The following is a 16,516-nucleotide window of genomic DNA, read 5'->3' as shown; positions in this document are numbered from 1 at the left end:
AGACTAACACGGCTGCTACTCTGAAACCAATTTTTTTTCAGTACATCAGAAGCAGGAAGTCTGCTAAACCACCAGTGGGACGATCGAGGTGCTACAGGAGCACTCAAAGGCGATAAGGCCATTGTGGAGAAACTAAATGAATTCTTTTAATCGGTCGTCACGGCTGAGGATGTGAGGGAGATTCCCAAACCTGAGCCATTCTTTTTAGGTGACAAATCTGAGGAACTGTCCCAGATTGAGGTGTGATTAGAGGAGGTTTTGTAACAAACTGATAAACTAAACAGTAATAAGTGACCAGGATCAGATGGTATTCACTCAAAAGTTCTGAAGGAACTCAAATGTGAAATTGCAGAACTACTAACTGTGGTTTGTAATTTATCATTTAAATCAGCTTCTGTACCAAATGACTGGAGGAGAGCTAACGTGACGCCAATTTTTAAGAAGGGCTCCAGAGCTGATCCTGGCAATTACAGGCCGGTGAGCCTGACTTCAGTACTGGGCAAACTGGTTCAAACTATAGTAAAGAACAAAATTGTCAAACAAATAGATGAATATGATTTGCTGGGGAAGAGTCAACATGTTTTTTTGTAAAGTGAAATCATGCCTCACCAATGTACTAGAATTCTTTGAGGGGGTCAACAAGCATGTGGACAAGGGGGAACCAGTGGATAAAGTGTACTTAGATTTTCAGAAAGCCTTTGACAAGGTCCCTAAGCAAAGAAAGCTGTCATGGGATAAAGGGAAGGTCCTCTCATGGATTGGTAACTGGTTAAAAGATAGGAAACAAAGAGTAGAAATAAATGGTCAGTTTTCAGAATGGAGAGAGGTAAATAATGGTGTCACACAGGGGTCTGTACTGGGACCAGTCCTATTCAACATATTCATAAATGATCTGGAAAAGGGGTAAACAGTGAGGTGGCAAAATTTGCAGATGATACAAAACTACTCAAGATAATTAAGTCCCAGGCAGACTGCGAAGAACTACAGAAGGATCTCTCAGAACTACGTGACTGGGCAACAAAATGGCTGATGACAATTCAATGTCGATAAATGCAAAGTAATGCACATTGGAAAACATAATCCCAACTATACATATAAAATGATGGGGTCTGAATTAGCTGTTGCCACTCAAGAAAGAGATCTTGGAGTCACTGTGGATAGTTCTCTGAAAACATCCCCTCAATGCACAGTGGCAGTCAAAAAAGTGAACAGAATGCTGGGAATCATTAAGAAAGGGATAGATAATAGGACAGAAAATATCATATTGCCTCTATATAAATTCATGGTATGCCCACATCTTGAATACTCTGTGCAGGTGTGGTCGCCCCATCTCAAAAAAGATATATTGGACTTGGAAAAGGCTCAGAAAAGGGCAACAAAAATGATTAGGGATGTGGAATGGCTTCTGTATGAGGAGAGATTAATAAGACTGGGACTATCCATCTTGGAAAAGAGACGACTAAGAGGGGATCTGATAGAGGTCTATAAAATCATGACTGGTATGGAGAAAGTAAATAAGGAAGTGTTATTTACTCCCTCTCATAACACAAGAACTAGAGGTCACCAAATGAAATTAATAGGCGGCAGGGTTAAAACAAGCAAATGAAGTATTTCTTCACACAATACAGAGTCTGTAGAACTCTTTGCCAGAGGATGTTGTGAAGGCCAAGACCATAACAGGGTTCAAAAAAGAACTAGATAAATTCATGGAGGATAGGTCCATCAATGGCTATTAGCCGGGATGGGCAGGGATGGTTTCCCTAGCCTCTGTTTGCCAGAAGCTGGGAATGAGTGACGGGGAAAGAATCACTTGATGATTACCTGTTCTGTTGATTCCCTCTGGGGCACCTGGCATTGGCCACTGTCAGAAGACAGGATAACTGGGCTAGATGGACCTTTGGTCTTCCCAGTATGGCCATTCTTACGTTCAAGATCTCTGCTTGGCAATCATCTACACTGTACAGATAGGCGATCAGCTGCCTCTTTGTCAGCATCTCCCCAGGAACTTGCTGGAGATCTTCACCTGGTGAACTGATGCTGCGCGGAGGAAGTGGCAGGCCTGGTGTGTGACTCTGGGGAATATGCAACATCTCCCGCTGGCCTAGTTAACATTCCCCAAGAGCAAACCACTGTGGTGGTTGTTCTCTGGACCCAGTTCATGACTACAGATACCTTGATAATGCAACTCCATTGCAGCCCAGCCTGCCAAAAAGTGGGGCCAAAAATACTGCAGAGGTACACAGCCTGTATATGGATGATCCTGGTCTTATGTGCAGTAGGGGCAATGCCATCATGGAAATCCAGGAGAGATCTCTGTAGATTTTCCTTAGGAAAAAGGGAAATCAGACCCTATGCTGGCCTCATCTAGGTGTCTCCAAAAGGTTAAAAAGAACTGCACAGCAGAGCACCTACTTCAACTAGTTTTGCTATTTTGAATGTGGTTTCCAGGAATGCACATTATGCTTGCCATATAAAGCAATTAATTTTACCTTGCAACGAGAACCTGACAATTCTCTTGTTATTGTCAGTTCTGTGTATGTCAGTTCTGTGTATGGTCACACCTGGGGCAAAAGCACTCTGTTCACATGGCAATGCCACTATTCAATCTTCTGAGTTGCATATGGAATCCAGCCTGGCTAATGGCTCCACCTGACAACAATCAGGTTATTGAATGATACAGGGAAGATAGCAGAAAGGGCTCACACCAGGAGCTGTGTGGGTCTGCTCTGATCATGAAAGCTGATGCTTCTTCTATAACGCAGCAAAATCTCCTGAAATCACTTTTTTACTGACCTTGGTCAGAGTCAGAGGCATAAAACAATAGCCAGTTGTAGAGCAGAGATGAGCTGTGTTTTTGTTTTGGGAAACCAACAACTCCAGGGAGGTTTAGATTCTGGTTCCATTTTATCTGCACCACCAGAGTTTTATAGGTCAGCCACCAGCACTGTATAATGATCAATATCCCTAAAAGTATTTCTCCCTCCAGTGCTGAGTTTATTACCCCCACCCCCACTTCTCACCCATAATCTGGGTCTATCAGCTGCTAGTACATTACTGCAAAACTGCTAAAATAACACTCACTCTGGGTGGTGTATACTGTAAATATAAAAGGTTTCAGACCAACTGCTCCTCACAAAAGAACAATAAAAAAAAAAATCAGTAAACTGGTTTCTTTTTAATTCATGGTGTTCACAACCCAATAAACAAGAGTCAGAGTATGCCGAGAAGGAACACTGTAGGGTTTCAGGTTTAGGAATGAACGTCATGTCAATCAAAGTGCATTTCACTACACGAACCTAGTTTTGTTGGAATACATTCATTTGAAAGATGAGATAAAAGAGATTTTTTCCATCTCCGGGCACTGTCTACTCTCCTGTCTCCACTCACTACACAGTAAGTACATTTACAGGGGAAGCAGGCTACACAATGCAAATGCACTTTTCCTGAGAAAATTGGGGATGACAGTGCCATGAATGTAGTGATGGGGCGGGGGTGTGGAGATAAAGATTGAGCACAAGGGGTCGAAATGTATAGCATAGAACAGCTTTTCATACTCGGGATAGGACTGTATATTTTGCTGTGGCATTCAGCAAAGAGAACACAAGAGGTTACATGTGATGCCATGAAAACAGGCTATGCTGCAGATTTATGACATTGTTTTCACACCAAGTGTCTCTCTTGGTCCCTCTTTCTCTCTATGGTTTTACCCTTGAGTTTGAATTGTAAATCTGATTCACTTTCCTATATGTTGACGACTCTTTGCTTCGCAAGCCATTCATGTGCTGCACCAACTGGATGCTTTCATTCCCAACAGTCACAGCCAGTGCCTGTCCCCAGATTGTCAGAACAGATAGCAGCAGTGAGAATGGAAATAGCACAACAGTGAAAGAAAGAAAGAAAGAAAGAAAGGCACAGTGAGAGAAGACCATCATACAAAACCATATGGATCACTTCAAAAGGAAATAAATTGTGAATGGTCAACAAACAAACAACAAACAAATAACAGTGGAAATAATAAAATAAAAAGGAAGTCTTAGAAACTTTATTCCTTGTTGTGAAACACTAGCATCAGAGTTCCTAGGAAAGTCAAGCAAAACCAACCCAAATGGATAGCTGCTCTTGTCTCATTTGACATTCTTTTATTACAACAAAATATTTCCTGTATCTTTCACATTTGATTGATTTACAAGAATCAAATTAGCAAAGAGTAAAGACAGGTCATCACAGCAAGTGATCCTAGACCATAAGACTAGCCATACTGGGTCAGACCAAAGGTCCATCTAACCCAGTATCTTGTCTTCTGACAGTGGCCAATGCCAAGTGCCCCAGAGGGAATGAACAGAACAGGTAATCATCAAGTGATCCATCCCCAGTCGCCCATTCCCAGCTTCTGGCAAACAAACAGAGACTAGGGACACCATCCCTGCCCATCCTGGCTAATAGCCATTGATGAACCTATCCTCCATGAACATATCTAGTTCCTTTTTTAACCCTGTTATAGCCTTGGCCCTCACAACATCCTCTGGCAGAGTTCCACAAGTTGACTGTGTGTTGTGTGAAGAAAGAAGAGTATCACAACTACTGTATAACTACTGCTATTGTTGATCAATACACACACTTTTAGGGCTGTGTAGTTATAGTATTGTCACTTGCTAATATTAGCCTGTTAACAACTCATTCCCCTCCAGAGAAGTCAGTATTTCTTCAACTGGAATTACAGTACAAATAAAACAGCTTCTGCTGCCACCACATTACTCTTGGAAATAAAGGCTTCCAGTGGCAGCAATTCTGGCACACATGCCTGCAGATTTGGAATTGTATCTACAGCCTCGTATATCTGGTATTTAACACACGAAGTCACAATTGCCTCAGGAAGTCTGGTTGGAGAATGAGACCCACAGGATCAATGACCAATCCACTGACACCTATTTATAAGGGTAATGAACTGCAGCTGGAACCTGTTGCAAGTTTTCAACTCCTTTTATCTAGGAGTAATCAGTCACTGGAAAGGAAGCTTTAGAATGTGAGTCTAAAGTAGCTGTACCTTGTTTTGTCTCTTTTGTCTTCTTCTAAGCCTCAGAAACTCCTTGTGCTGCCTTGAAACAAAGTTGACTGCTGCATATTCCAGTAATGCAGCAAACACAAAGAGAAGGCACACAGCCATCCAGATGTCGATAGCTTTTACATAGGAGACCTAGAAGAGAACAGAAACAGAATGCCTGATAAGTCATATATGGAATCACAGTCCTTCTTAAATAGGAGATTATTATTACAGAAAACATCTACAACTACAAACACAAACAGACTTCAACACAGCAGAAGTTCCAGCTTTGTCTCCACGCTATGTCTAGAACATTATAAAGCACACTGATACACCTAGTGGCTGAACAATATACTTCAAAGTAAACATCTGCACTCAGTAAGTACTCACAGTTGTCTGAATGACAGAACAGGTAAGGACACATCATATCTGTCTAACTCTTCAGTACTTTTAGTAAACACATTGGCCAGTTCTCTGCAGTGGGTCCCTTTGCACATATTATCAAAGCTACTTTGTTTCTTTGCTGTTGGTCACCTTTTCACACTTCTAACAGGGCATGCCCATTTAATTTGTTTTTGCATATGAACAGCTTCAGCCTTATGGGTCTGATTGAAACCCATAGTGGTCTATGGGAGCATTTCCATTAATATCAGTGTGCTAAAGATGGCCCTATGCACAGAGGGCTTAGAAGGCCGTATGTGCAAAGGAATTAAATATTTTAAGAATTGCAGAAAGGATACAGGGCTTTGTCCTGCATGATACTGGGCAGCACGCAGAGAATTTCAGAGATTCTGAGCACTGCTACTTAGCATTCCCCTGGAGGCTAACCTGCTGCCCTGAGCATATGAGTCTAGTCATGCCCGCCCCTGCAGTGTAGAGTGGCCAAACTGGATATGTCAGTAGGGTGAGACAGGGTGGGGCTAGTAGCCTGGTATAAAGTTAGAAAACCAGGCATTTAAATTAGATGCAAAGCAGGTGTATTTGAAGTTGCAGGCCACACCCTTGTAGGAATGTTCAGCAGCAGTATTTAAGCACTCTGCACAGCACAGTGCAAACCCCTCCATGTTCCAGGCAATCTGGAAAGCAAGGGCCACAGGCTGAGATATATTAATAATCAAGCCACTATAATTTCTTCAAAAACATAGCTGTAATTGGCATTGTGATTGTTTGTTAGCATCTTTAAAGGGGCAGCTTGTTTTCATGTAGAAATACCTTAGTAATCACATTAGGAATGCACAAACACCTGGAATGTGCTGCCACAGACATTGCATTGTGGGACATGAAGCCCCAAGGATCAGCATTTCTGATTGAGCAAATCCTGTGCTCATGTGCATAAGGCACTGAGGGCAACCTAATAAAGGAACTCCGGAGTTAGCCTGCCTGCCACTTATGTAGTGCTACTGTAAATTGCATCCACACAGTTGCTGAGCTAATTGGATTATTATAACTCCACCTTGCTCAGCTGGAATCACGTGAGTAGCAACAGCAGCATACTTGATAGCTGTCCAACATCTGGCTGGGATGATTTAGTTGGGGTCAGCCCTGCTTTGAGCAGGGGTTGGACTAGATGACCTCCTGCTGTCTATTCCAACCCTAATCTTCTATGATTCCCTTGACTCTGCATGACACAGCGCTCAATGAGGACAAGAAAGCAATCACAATGTAATACTACATTAAAAAAAGGCAAAAGTCCTATAATAGGGTAGCATCAATCCCTTCATTTCCAAAGCACTATGCATCATTCTACCTATGCAATCCTAGTAAGTGACTGATGTAGCTAAAAACCCATGTAATGCTTTGAAATCAACCTTTGTGCCTTTTTCCAAGTTCCCCAATACATGGAACAATCTCTAAGTCAGGCCCTTTCCCTCTGCTGGTTCAAATCCTTCTAAAGGATTCACTTCTTCTCCAGGCCCATACAAACTAACTCATGGCAGTCACTTGTTGTTGTTGTTGTTTTTTGGTACCACAATGTAATGTAAGAGATCCCATTGGCTTCCAAGTCTATTTTCTCTTCCTTCAATTCTGCCCTATTCCTCACCAAACAGCACTATTTCTCCAGCCTCCTTGACTTCCATACCCACAATCCTAGCTGTTTCTTTGTCACAGCCGGCATATGAGGTGAGATTGTTCCCTACTTGTGCCATTATCCATCTACAGTGAACTAATGCCCCAGGTAATTCCTGGACACGAAAACCACAGCGGTTACCTTTGAAAACTTTCCACTTTTGCCCTTGATATCTAGTTCAATTTACCTCAGCATTTTCAGCATTTCCTGTAATTCCTTATATAGGAAATACTGCAAATTCCGAGGAAATATTTTCTCTCTCTCTAGTGTAATTGAAAACGTTTGGATTTTTTTAAGAGTGACCTCCAGAAAACCTTTAAAAAGTCCTAGCACATTGGCTCACCCTACTCTATAGAGTATTTTAAGAATTTGATGTTTGGAACCATCGCCTTGTTCAGTTTTATCACATTCAGGAAGTCCATTAAGCATTTCTTGTATTTTTCTTTCTTTAACTCACTCAATTGCCATGTACCTTATGTTGCAGAGCTTCCGCTCTAGTGACTTTTTTAGAGCGTTAATGGCTCCCTACCAATCACACCATAAATGATATAAATTATTCAGATGCTCTGTAAATGTTTTAGGATGAGTTAATGAGGAAAGTTTTTCAGAACGAGGTCTGTCTGCACCAAGAACCAGACATGATAAGGCTGAGCATAACAAATGTGACAGAAGAATTCCTTTTCCTTTTTAGCATTTATACCTTTCTTATCTTCACTTAGTTGATATTTGGCCAAACTATACTGTACATATGAAGGACTAATTTTTGCTCTGACATATTTTTGCAAAACCCAAAACTCCATTCATTGGAGTTCCCTAAGTTGTAAATTAGCACAGAATTTGGCCCTTTAAAAATCAGCTGTGTTTGCAAGCTGTCATAGGGTGACTGCCCTGTTTAAAAGGAAGCACGGTTCAGTTTACCCATGATTAATAAACTGCCTCCCAGTTGGGGTTAAAAGAACGCAACAGGATCTTATAAAGGAAGAGCAAGGAGATGGACGAGAGAGAGTTATCTCACAATAGACTGAGTGAGATAGACAGAGAAGGGCAGGTGAGAGCTGCCTGAGGAGGAAAGGAGAGACCCAAGGGAGAAACAGGAGCAGAGAGGAGAGCTGGTACGAGCTGTTAGGAAGAACAAAAGGTTGATTTGGAGGAATGGCCAGGCTGGGGAAACCCTGCTGAGTTACAGGAGAGTTGTGAAGAGACCCTGAGAAACAAGGGGAAGAACCAGCTTGGTTAGGAGAAGGTGAGCCCAACTCAGGAGGGTTGATGCTAGAGAGGTAGGACTCACAGGCAGGAAGCAGGCCTGAGTGGAGGGCTGCACGAAACTGAGCCCAGATCAAGGACATTCCCTGAGCATGGGCAGGATTCACAGGTAGGGATGTCTGGCTGAGTGAGTGGATGTCTGAGTCATGGGATACCTGACTTGGGGCTACAAACCAGCCAAGAGTTGCAGGAAAGAAGTAAATCTGGGAGCTCTCAGATGGATGGCCTGGAGAGTGGAGCCCTGGAACAAGGGCAAAAAGAGTCTGAGAACAGACTGGAGATGGACTCATGGAAGGGTGAGCTGGAAATTATGTCCTGGGAGAGGGCATGGAAAATGGCTGTGATTGTATCAGTTGTAGGTTGGGGGTTTGGAAGACTGGTTTTATCATGAGGGTTCTGTGGATGATTGTATATGCACAGGAATAAACTATACCTAGAAGCAGGCTTTTAAATTGGACACAGAGAGATTATATTTCTTTTAAGGCTGAACCATGGGGACACAGAGATGGGTACACCTGTCGTAATAACTATACTCCTGCATAGTAACTGTACTTATTTTGGGCCTAATGTATTAACTTGCGTTTTCCCAATCTGAATCTTATTTTGTTAATTCAAGTCCATGTTCCTAACCTCCCTGATATTTTGTGCTAGTCTCTGTCTTTGCAATACTTTCCAGGTTATCGTCATTTGTACCCTCTAATTTCAAAAGCCAGATTCTCTGGGTGATAGCCAGCATAAAATGAAGCATAGCTGAAGACAAATACGGCTGTCCCTGCTTATGCCCGTACTGAAATTTGGCATCAAGTATGTACTGGATTTGCCTTAGTAAATGCATTAGCCTAGACCATCCCCTCCAATATTAAAACTCATGGGATGGAACTCTGTGAGAAAATCTCCACGAAGATCACTTGCAGAGTTCTGTTCCACTGGGCGTGCTGGGACCTACCCCCAAACCTGGCTGATCCTGCAGGATGAGGGAAGGACAGGACCATCCATGGTGTAGATCCTGTACCACAACGCCAACTCTAGCCCTCAGAAGCCCCCTCTCTCTCCAGCAGTGCAGCTTCACTGCAGCTGTACTATCAGAGTCCTCCTGGGCATGCGACTCCTGGAGCATGATAACTGCAATTTTTAACTTTAAAATTCTTGTAAATCAGTGTAGTGTGCACTGCAGAGATAGCTACAGCAGTCAAGAACTGCCTAAACTTAAGAACTTAAACTGATTTTCAGAAGTGCCAATTACCCTCACTCTCAATAAAGTCAACACTTACTTAGGTACTCACATATGAAAACGTGGGCCCTACATTTTAAGTTGCTAGGTAGAAATGGACATGGGAAGAAAGACCACAGATGAAAACAACTGTGAAAGATGAAATAGAAGATACAACACCATGGTCTGCTTCAGGAAACAAAGACTGCTAATAGGATTTTGAAACAAAACCACCATTGTTAAAAATCATACACAGAGCAACATGCTGACACTAACGTCCACTGCAAAAATGTATTAACTTGAGAGGTACAATTTGACCCAGATCATGGCAAGTACTCATCTTGAGAGATAATATACTTAAACATTCTTAAGATTCACTGAAACAAGAAATCTCTACATGCATTGTTATATACATTCTGAATGGCTGCATCAGAAACATCAGTAAATCTCTTTGCTGTGGTCACTAATTTCTGAAATGTCCATTTTGAAAAAAAATTAAATTAACTTAAGTCCAGAAAATACTTTATTTTCCTCTGAAGAACCAAGCAGAATATGTGCATTTCCTTATTCTATCTGATTGGGTCATCTGAGGTGAATAGTAATCTGCATTCAACTCAGCAGCTGCCAGCTAGGGTGCTGTCAGTACCTTTACTACCTGGTTGGGTAGAATTGCTCCAGAGCTCAGGATTCTTTGACCTTTGAATAGAATGACCTCGTGCATGGCTCTTTTTAAAATTACGAGAATTTAGAATAAATGAACCCCGTTCTTCCATGTAAGCCAAATAATAACCACCAAATTGAAAACTGATAATGTAGTTGTTGTCACTTATACCAGGTGTGGGTGTCTATAAGTGTATTTATTGTTTTTTTGACTTGATAGCACGAAAATAGTGCTGTGGTTCAGGGAACTACAGTACACTCTAACACACAGTTACCATACTGTAGTTTCTATGGTAGTCACAACTAAGCAAACCATTAAAAGTGATCCAGTTCACTGAAACAAACAAGAAGAACCTAAATTTAGAAAAAATATGCCATGGGCAATACCCTTTTAAACTCTTGAGCTCTGTTTGTGACTAGACCAAAGACTCGTTTATTTCCTCCCCCTCATTCTGCTCCTCCTCTTCCCTAAATTGTAGACTTCCTCGAAGGCATACTTTGGAGATAAAAGGCATTTGCTTATTTTTGTGACTGTCAGTCTCTCTGTATTAGTAATAGATAAATTAAACAAGTCCTTTGGTTAGTGACAATTGCCCTACCAACATTAACAACAACATCAGATTAAACAATTGAGTATGGGGAAATCAGATGCCCCATTACATTACGCTCACTCTTGACCACACATACTGTCTTCCTAATCTGATACTTGAGCACACGCTTATGGTTTTTGAGGGGTTAAGCATCATCATTCTTAGATGTAAGCCTGTCTGATTCTTTTGGCATTATATTCAGCATTGCTACCTCCATCAGATCAAAACATATAAGCCAGGCAAGTTTGTTCTTTGTGGGTAGTTGAAGAATTTTTAGATAAAGATCATGTGACAAAAAGTACCTGAATGTGCACCCTATCAAATTATCCTCTTCCTATATTTGGAAAAAAAAGACTGGCAAAAAGGATATTATGAGGGGCTTGCATTACCACACAATCGAACTAACTGGCCAAGGGATTGCATTCCTCTGAGATCAAACCAGGCCCAAACAACCCAAAGCAGATTTGAGACCATAAACAACCAACCCACATGATATTTTTTCCTGTTTACAGTATGCTGGGTTGAATGACTCAATCAATGCATTTTTCAATTTCAGAGCAGTATTTGTAATCAAGATCTAATTGCCCTGGATGGTCTGAGATGTCTGACCCAGAAACTTGTTTCTTTTCTGTTTTTTAATTAAAGTTAATTATGATCCAGCTGTATTTACAAACCTAGAGAGAATAAGTTCAGCCTTTGGAATGAAGAAGCAGAAAACCAGTTGACTGGGAGTATATTCTCCCCTCAGTGCACATACGTAACTCCCAGAAGTGCTCATGAGCACTATGCACTTGCATCCAGGGTAGAGCAGAATAGATAGTATCACATTTTATATTCATTTTCTCTGATGATTCTGATTGACCAGAATCACTTTCTGAAACACTGATGCTAACACAGCAGATCAGAATGCAGTGGTCTCCTATGCTGTTAGAGATATAAAGTAGCCTATTGACTTCTGGTTCAAATTTGCAGGGATTTGGATGTTTGGAAGCAGAGCCAAGTGATAGGGCTTTGTCTGGAAGTGGCAAACTTTGGGTAAAACTCCATTCTCACCTCTGCTTTCTGACCTGTACTATAATATTTTCATCTGACTCTACGTTCTCATTTGTACTCTATTGCCAAGGGCTTTGTCTGCTTGAAACTGTGCTACCCCAAAGCAAGGCTCAAGGAAGGAATCCTCAGCTGCAACCTACATTGCAGGGCCAGGTATTTAGCATAGGTGGCCTGACCATGACAATTGCCGAGGCTGATGAGAGGGGAATAGCAAAGAGACATGTGCATGTGTAAGCGGGGGAATAGTCCCACTACTGTGGGGAACTTTCCTGGCTTCTGCACTACCCTGGCGAAGTGGGCTAGCGAAAGGATCTGAGTCCTCGCTCCCACTTCCTTTATCCAAAGGACTCCCTGCCCTTGAGGACTCCCATTCCACGCTCCTGCCTGGCAAAGTCCTCATAACCCCAACAAGGGTGGGCCCAGGGTTCCTGGCGGGCTTGACCCCCAACCCTGCTGTGGTCACCTAGGACAGGGGCTAGGGTGTCCCCACTCTGGGGTACTCTCTCTGCACTGGGCACTTCTCTGACCCACTGACCATTACATACAATTTAAAGCAAATGCAAGTTATTTAAATCAACAATTAATTTAAAAAAGAATAAGGAAAAATGGGAAAGGTTCAAAGAAACACATCACCCTGCTCTGTGGCAGAGAACATCACAAACAGTGTCTCTGGAACGTCAGGGCAATTCACAGTCTGTTCATTGTAAGTTCCAGGCCTTCTTCTCAGGCTCTGGCTGTGCTGCAGGGATGCTGTGGGTTGGACACTCGCTCTGGTGGTGGCCACACGCTCTCAGGCTCTAGGTGGCAGGGCCCTTCTTCCCAGCATTTGCCCCTCTCTGTCGGGGTTACCAATCCCCCTCCGAGTCTGGCCTGCAGAGCCTCCTGGCTGAGGCGTCTCCCTGTGCTGGGCCCACTGCCCGGGGTCTCCCTCGCTCTCCCCAGCTGCTCACCACACCCAGCTCTGGACTGCTCCAGCCCCAGCTCCACCACTCGGTCTCAGCGCTGCTGCTGCTCTTCCTCTAGCTCCCTGGGCTGCTCCTCTGGCCCCTCTGCCTCTGGTTGCTGCAGCTCTGCTCCCAGGACAGGTCTGCTCTGCAGGCTGCTTCTGTGACTCTGCTCCCAGCACTGACCTGCTTCGTTGGCTGCTTTTCTGGCCCCTCTGGCTCTGGTTGCTGCAGCTCTGCTCCCAGGACAGGGTCTGCTCTCTCTGGGCTGCTTTTCTGGCCCCTCTGGACCTGGCACGGATCTGCTCCCCAGCTCAGCTTGGGCCCCTGCTTTCTCCTCAGCTCGGCCCCACTCTGTCTGACCCACGCAAATCAAGCTCACATGGAGGATGGGGCCTCCTGACTCCCTGATTAACCTGCCCACCCTGTCATTCAGGCTGACCTGGAGCATTGGCCTCTCTCCCCATTGCTCCTAGGGACTGTCAGTCTCAGGGTCCTGATTCCCCATCAACCCTTCCCCCTTTTAGTACTGGGAGCTAGCAACTAAAACACCCCCACTTAATGTTAGTAAGGGGGCAACATGCTCCTCCTCCATGAAGGATGTTTGGTGTCTGTTGTACAGAGGCCCATTAACATGCATTCATTTGTAGGGATCACATCTATTTTCTCCCTTCCACATTCCAGAGTAATAAATAAGTCACTTTTTGTGGCATAAGAATCCCTTGGCTGGGTTCTTGGTAGATCCCCCCCCCGCACGACAGAAAGGCATGATTAAACAGAGAGGCCAGTGCTTCAAGATTTGATCCTTTGTTCCTCACCCACTGGCTGCTGCTAAACATACCAGGTGTGTGATAATATTCTGTATTTCCTGCAGCCAAAGTTCCAGCTTAACGAGCTTCTTACCTCTGGATTGGAAAAGCCCATATCTGAATATCACCAAGCTGTAAAAGTGTCTGCAGGGACTCCTCTCCACAGATGGAGGCAATCCAAAAGTACAGCTGTGAGCTTATGAGCAGTATTTTGCAGTTCCCTCAATGAAGAGTTGTCTTAGGAACTGTAGGACCACAGCATTGTAACCAGGGCTGGGGGAAATGGTTTGCATGGGAATCTGACCACACATGATCAAGACATGTTCAAGTCTGCTGAACCCGAACAAGGAAAGCTTAAGTTTACTTGATGTTTGCAGTACAACTTCATTATATTGCAGCACAAACTCTCAGTGCAAACAAGGCTGGAGACAAGCCACCCACTCTCTGCTCTCCCGTGTTTGGTGAAGAGTGTATTCCACTGCTCAGGGAAAATACAGCATTCAGGGTCAGGCTCGCTGAACTCTGCAGTACACACAAAACCCCTGCAGGTTCCCTTACCTCTACTTGTAAAGTGGCAGACCTGTGCTGTTACATCTAACATATCGGGTTGTTAATGCAGGATGGCCAGTGCTGAGAGTACATACCGTCTCACAGAGCACAAAGTCACGATGCCCTGTGGTAGATCCCCAGCTACTCATGCACCACCTATAGAGTTCGTAAGTGTTTCCATTGCTTTTCTTCTCTACAGTCCCTGGGCTACAGTTTTACTAAGCAAGAAGAAAGATGTTTTGCTCACCAAGACTATGATTCACCATTGCCCTTCAATGCCAGCATAAAGAGCAACTAAATATCTTTGGTGCAAGAGATTCTCCAAGGGTGCCAGAGAGTCAGCTTTGTGCCTCGCTCCCCACAATAGGCTCAAGGGACAAGTCAGAGCAGGCATGGACTGGGCAGGGGGTATGTCAAGTGCATAAGAGGGATGGGCCAAGGCATTCTTATGTCCAGGTGATTCTGCAATGGCTCTTCGGGCTATTGCAGTCAGAGGGTAACTCAGAAGAACATCAGGGCTGACCTAACCTGTGCCAGGTAAGAAAATGGCTTTGGTTGCCCTGGAATTGGGCACAAGCTGCCTCCCATTTGCCTGCTCAGGGATCAATGAAGGCCTGAAGTTTTACCAGCAGTGTAATGAGTCACTTTAACTCTTTCTTTAACTTTCAACACTTTAAAAAAGCTCAGAAAACACACTGCACAGCTTTTTAAATCATGTACCTCAGGTTTTGAAATCATAACTCGTTCCTGACATTTTAAAACACATTTGTTTGCTAGAAAATTCTGTTCACAGGACACGCTAATTTTGGTACAGAAGATGACAAATGTTAATTGTGAGCAGGTGTCATGCCCACCCGACTTCCAGGGCATTGGTTTTTATTGGTAAATCAAACAACAACAGCAGGACCTCACCCTGAGTTTTCTCGCCAACCCCAGTTGGCCCTATGGTTTCCTGCAGCACCAATCTCTTTCTGCCTCTAGTTCCTTCTGACCAGAGAAAAGGTTCACACCCACCTCTCTGGTAGCCCGCTGAAGTTTATAAGCCACATCTTCCATAATAAATCATCAGAATTAGCCGCAACATGCAGCGTTCTAATTCCTGTATGGACCAAAGAAGAGTCCTGTATCTCTATGCAAAATTGTAGAACATACCACCCTGGTACAGAATATTTTTATTATAATGTATATATTAAAGATAAGTATATCTGAAAAATTCTTGTTTAAAAATAATTACCCTGCTAGCAAACTGAAGAGAGGAGTGACACATGGCTAGAAACATGAAGAGAAAAACTTAAACGCTATATTTAAAAGATAACTTTATGGCTGATAAGTTATTAATAGATGTCAGGAATTTTCAGTAACCCTTCCTCTATCATTCTTTATCAGAGCTGCAGTGAAGTGTTTGCCTTGTTGTTGAACCCTAGTAAATGCTTCTCACATAAGCTGACATTTATTCACCTGCCATTACAAGTGCACAATGCTTGTGATGAAAAATAAATAAATTAAAAATCAGGCCACCAAGCAAGAAGAAGATCCAGAGAAATAAAACCTCCTGCATGAAAGAACATCACATTGGCAGGGAGTAGGCTATACTTAGTGGTTATTTAAATAACAATGCTCAGAATTTCTATAGCTCTTCCTACCAAGGGTCTTACAGCAATTTACAAACATTAATGATGCCTCATATTATCTCTGCATGAGAAGAAAGTAGTATTAGCCCGATTTTACAGATGGGAAAACCAAGATAGAGATTATTACTAAACAACTGGCCCAGCTCCACACAGAGAGTCAGCAACACAGCTGGGAATAGAAAACCAGCTTTCTTGCCTGTCGACAAGTGTAGACAAGAGAGATGGAAGAATCAAAGGTGATCCCGCACGATGTGGGCCCGAGTGAAAGGAGAGATGATGGTGTTGAAAGAATCATGTTCTCCTTCCTCATGAAAACATTACTTTTTGCAAAAGCCCACTCAAGTCACTCATGAGTACATTTGATCTGATGATCTGTAAGTAAATTTGCTCCCTCACATCTCTACTCCTTTCCCCACCTCAGTCCAAAGGGTTTCTCCCTCCCCCAACAGCCCCAACTCCTCTCAACAGGTGCTCTCCTCCTCTCCATCTGGAGGCTGCAATGACGAAGAGAGGGTAGCTAAGCAGAAGAAGAGAACTTCATTACTCTTTCTTCTCTGCCCAGTGGCCCCCTTCGTATCTTCTTCTGGTCCCTTGCAGGTTTAATGACTGAGCACACCTACATCCATGTAATCTATCTAGCTACTATATGAGCCCCCTTCACTTTAGTGCAAGAGCTCCTCTCCTTTCATAATGTGTTT

The 16,516-nt window shown here is 43.2% G+C and overlaps 1 protein-coding gene across 2 annotated transcripts in view; it reads right to left on the bottom strand.

Annotated features, from left to right (window-relative positions):
* Positions 1 to 16,516, bottom strand: part of GLRA2 (glycine receptor alpha 2) — a 163,873-nt gene that overhangs the window by 37,054 nt on the left and 110,303 nt on the right. For both annotated transcript variants that reach the window (XM_077807173.1, XM_077807174.1), the window contains exon 8: positions 5,045 to 5,194. In XM_077807173.1, coding sequence (XP_077663299.1) covers positions 5,045 to 5,194 — 150 coding nt within the window. The remainder of the gene's footprint in view (positions 1 to 5,044; positions 5,195 to 16,516) is intronic.

This window comes from Eretmochelys imbricata, chromosome 1 (assembly GCF_965152235.1).
Source record: "Eretmochelys imbricata isolate rEreImb1 chromosome 1, rEreImb1.hap1, whole genome shotgun sequence".
NCBI classification, from domain to species: Eukaryota; Metazoa; Chordata; order Testudines; family Cheloniidae; genus Eretmochelys; species Eretmochelys imbricata.
This window is presented reverse-complemented; position numbering and strand designations above follow the sequence as displayed.